Consider the following 4,571-nt stretch of genomic DNA (forward strand, 5'->3'; position numbering starts at 1 on the left):
ATATTTAGGCATGTCACATGTTTGTGTCAAATATAATTTGATAGTCTGGTCAGGACTTTATCGTTCATGCAGATATTTTTTTTAATAACTATTCTGAAACTCTGCGCTTGTCATTCTGAGAGCTGACACACTAATGAGAAAAGCAAGCCACGTTGTCTTTCCAAACGCACTTGTAATACCGTATGAAATAGAGTGACGTTAATTGCAGTTTCGAACCCTTAATGTTTATAAAATCACCGACAGTAACACTAAAAAGACTATACTCCGGATGCTTTCCATAATGCACCACTAGCCTACTCAGTAAGCGTTTTATGTATGCATCGGCTGTTATTTTCACTTGAAATAATTAATAATTTAATAGGAGTCAAATAGAAACAAAATAATAACGAAAATATAATTTAATGATTGATTCCATCTGGTTCATTAAAAGTGCCGGTTTATATAATGATATTATAATATGTGTTAGTAGGCCTGGTATATGCTAATGGTACGGTACGGTACCGTATTGTTTTTATTATCTTGTTAACATAGTCCTATTTTACATTGTACGATAGTATAATTCGCCTGGTCTCGCAGTACAGGCCTACTGAAGGACATAAGATATTCAGGCCTCTTGAATATTGAATCGAAAAAATAGGCCTAAAATAATATTGTTGATGATTTCAAGATGGTGATATTGATCATAATGATGACGATGATAATAATGATATTTATTATAACGACGGTAATGATGATGATGGCCTCTTATTTAAACTATGAATCATCTTTATAATGATATCTAATATTCGATTCATTATTTGGGTACATTTTGATTAAGTATTTTTCCAGCACATTTCATTCAAATACGATAGGATATACAAGTCGGAAATGGGCTCATTAATAGCGGATAAAAATGACATTCATTTCAGGCACTCGTAAACGTGTTCCCCAGGTGATGTTGAAACGACCATTCTTGGGCGATTAATATGGGTTTATTTATTAAGGAAAACAAACCGCAGGCCCAGCAGTAGTAATTGATAATACCATTTGGAAAATGTAGAATTTGACGATTCAAGTCGATCTATTTCGCTTCGTCTTTGTTCTGGGAGGTGGGGGTGGTGGAACCCTTGAAAATGTTCAGGGTTTAGCTCATGACTATGATGATGAATGTGAAATATATTTAACCATGGAGGTATGAACCACGCGATCCTGTATGCTACTACATGCAATATATAAATAGCAACATATGCATGGATATAAATAACATCGAATGAACGTTCAAATAATGGGAGGAAATCATTGCCTCCCTCTTATTATTCAGAGTAACGTTCATTCTATGTTAAATAATAATATGCCTATAAATTGAATAATGTGAAAAGTATATGCATTGTCTATGGAAATACACTGGGCCTACCTGTATCCCCTGCTGTATTGTAATCATATTATGTCCTTAGTATTAATGAGACACATAATCGTAATCGTGTCTGTAAATACCGGTAAAATAGGAGAGACCTTACATGTTGGTGTGTCATTTGAAGTACCGGGCCGCATTAGATTTGCAGATTAAGTCTAGGCCTAATAGAAAAAACCCGTCTATAGAAATCATGGAAACATGTGTTATATATACACAGGGTACAGTATGCTTATTCCTCAATGAATAAATAAAGTGCAAGATACACGAACATAATTACAGTATAATGCAATATGAATAACCTGTCTCTTATACACATCTAGATGTGTATAAGAGACAGTGTAAAACATGTACATAAAATGATACGACATTTAGAAGGGTATTCTATTGCAGTATTTAAAATGGGTTTGTTGTAATGCTTAAAGATACCGTCAACTTATCACTTAACTTGTTACGAAGGTGGTAACGAATTTCAGCCTGTTCAGACGGTGGTAAAGATATATAATTTATAATTATTAACACTAATCATCTCGTCAGACGATCATTATGTTAGCATCTGAATTTAAAATATGCCTAATGAATTGACAGTTCGCTAGTCGATCACAATATGCTCAGCATTGATTGCCCGCCAGCCAAAATGAGTTTGCGTTATCGTCAATAATGATGAGATCTTGTTTAAGATCCGTAACGGCCAAAAGAGAAGTGGTTTATTAAAAAATCGCTGTGCCCATCGATTAAGCAGTGAATTCAATACTTCGCCACAACCTGGCTCTGCTGTTTACATAGGCGACTCCAAATATTGGCCAATATTACACGTCCTTTGTGAATAATTCTTACTGATTAGCAAGAGCACAGGTGGTGGTTGTAAACACGCTCTGCGATAGGTAATAATCCTTCATTGGGAGACGGAGGCTGCTTTTAAGCATAACGGTTTGCCACAAATGATTAGACGAGCACACGGAAGAGAAACAGCTTACAGCTATACGCATTTGATAATTAGAATAATTTACACGTTATCCAGATCGAGCTGTATTTTTTTTCCCTGTATGGATAAAGTGCATATCGAGAAATATTGATGAGGAATATCACATAGGTGGATTGCGGGAAAACGGGGACCATCGCTTGGGAAATAATATTGAAATTCGAACGCCTTGTTACGAGAAGCGCTAAGTAGCCGGGTGGTTAGAACGCTGTCGTTTGTACGGGCCAGGTGTGAGGTTAATTTCGCTGGGCTGAATAAATAAAAACGGCTGGCCAGCACCCGGGAGAAGCGTAGCTGTGAAACACGATCGACAAGGCAACAGTTAACAGGCATATAGCGATTTTAATTTGAGGTTGTAATTTTTGTGCGCTGCTAAGCCTTTCGATAACAATCGTTTAATCAACTAGAGAGAAACAGATCTTCGCCCGACGCTCTTATTCATCGTCTATACATGCGATTAATCGAGCTTGACTACTGAACATCTGGGCGCATTCAAAGACAACAGCGCTCAAGCGTAGCTTTTACCACAAACACTTTACACTGAACAGAATATACGAATTCTCTCCTTGACTCTGGAACAAAGCGCTATTTTGATTTGTCGCTTGGTATAAATATCCCTGTACCCATGAGCGGAACAGAGACCAGGTCAACACGGGACCATGCTGCACACGCGGAGGAACAGTTGCTTGAAACTGGGTGGGGATCACCGGACGAGATGAATTTGCCTAGGCAGATAAAATCTGGATCAAGTAGGAGGAATAAACGGAAGCAGAGAGAGCCTAAACGAATTAACACCTCGGATAGTAACAAGCCAGTCACAGTAGATATAGACCACACAGAGTCCCAAGGACGGTCGTGCTCAGAGCAGGACGATTCTGATAATGAACTTAGTTATTCGATGGCTTCTTCTATGAAGACGCACACACCAATCCAAGGGAATCCTTTCCCCAGCCCCAGTCCTAGTCCAAGCCCGACTGAATTACAACAAGATTCACCGATCGATTACTCTTTTAGCGGGGACGGTACACCTGTGAAGGCAGGAAGGAAAAAACACACTCGTTCTTACAAAAACTTAAGTCGTTCTAGACGAATTGTGGCCAACGCAAGAGAAAGGAATCGCGTACATACAATCAGTGCCGCGTTTGAAGGACTGCGCAGAGCCGTACCATCATATTCTCATAACCAGAAACTATCCAAACTTGCCATCTTAAAAATAGCATGTTGTTATATACTGGCACTTTCTCGCCTGGCAGATTTAAATTACACTACAGAGTCTGGAGATGACATAAGCTTTGCGGAGTGTGTTGAACTTTGTACGAAAACATTACAAGCAGAGGGAAGATCAAAAAGAAGGAAGGTGAGTTCTTGATGATAATTATTTATGAATTGCACGCTCAATATATTATCAGACATAAAGATAATGAAAATTATTGCTTTTATTATAGAGATTGTATCGAATCTTTAGTCCTAGATGTACAGTATATCATATAGGCCTACCGTTGATATATATAAAATTTACTATTATTCGCCTCCGAAAATCATCGAGGTCTATTAATTATTATCTATATTAACAACACTCAGTGTACAAACAAAAACATCGACTAGAAAATGTAGAATAACCATGACGGAATAAACATTTTGCCATGTATAGAGTGATCAGGGGAATTTTCCAGCGCTTTTGTAGTCTTTTGGGAAAAAGTGCTTATATACATTTATATATAATATATTACTATAACTATTATTAATTTTATTTCACTTAACCAAAGCTTAAACTATAGTATTATATAGGCCTATGGTCGTTTTAGTTTTAGCATGCCAATACTGTAAACTGATCGTGTTAATTGAGTTTAGCTTATGAAAATAATTTGGCCTACAATCGTTAAGTAAATGTTTTAGGCCCACTTTAGAAACGCTATCGTTCAAGCGCGACGGAAAATTATCCATTAAACCCACATTACTCGTGAACATAAAACATAATTAGGCCTAAATTAAATGTGGCTGACACTGAAAATAACCAGCTAAGTTAAATGCACTATCCTGTCTATCGAATCGATGATCGATTCTATTAAGTTATGAATAATAATGAATAAAGCTAATTATATGAATTGATATGGTATTCACAGTGGCGTGATATTGTTTGAAAGCTTCGTCTATTTTTTGTACGAACAATTTCGTTTGACTAAACCTATATTTATGGAC

General features: G+C 37.0%; 1 protein-coding gene across 1 annotated transcript in view; it reads left to right on the forward strand.

Moving 5' to 3' along the window:
- Window positions 1–2,131: 2,131 nt before the first annotated feature.
- LOC117124356 (protein atonal homolog 8-like) overlaps window positions 2,132–4,571 on the forward strand; it is a 12,405-nt gene continuing 9,965 nt past the window's right edge. The window contains exon 1 of the mRNA XM_033270573.1: window positions 2,132–3,729. Within this exon, the coding sequence (XP_033126464.1) occupies window positions 2,998–3,729 (732 nt within the window). The 5' untranslated portion in view covers window positions 2,132–2,997. The remainder of the gene's footprint in view (window positions 3,730–4,571) is intronic.

Source organism: Anneissia japonica, unplaced genomic scaffold (assembly GCF_011630105.1).
Source record: "Anneissia japonica isolate Jap-2015-1 unplaced genomic scaffold, ASM1163010v1 scaffold750_len1593409_cov174, whole genome shotgun sequence".
Classification (NCBI taxonomy): domain Eukaryota; kingdom Metazoa; phylum Echinodermata; class Crinoidea; order Comatulida; family Comatulidae; genus Anneissia; species Anneissia japonica.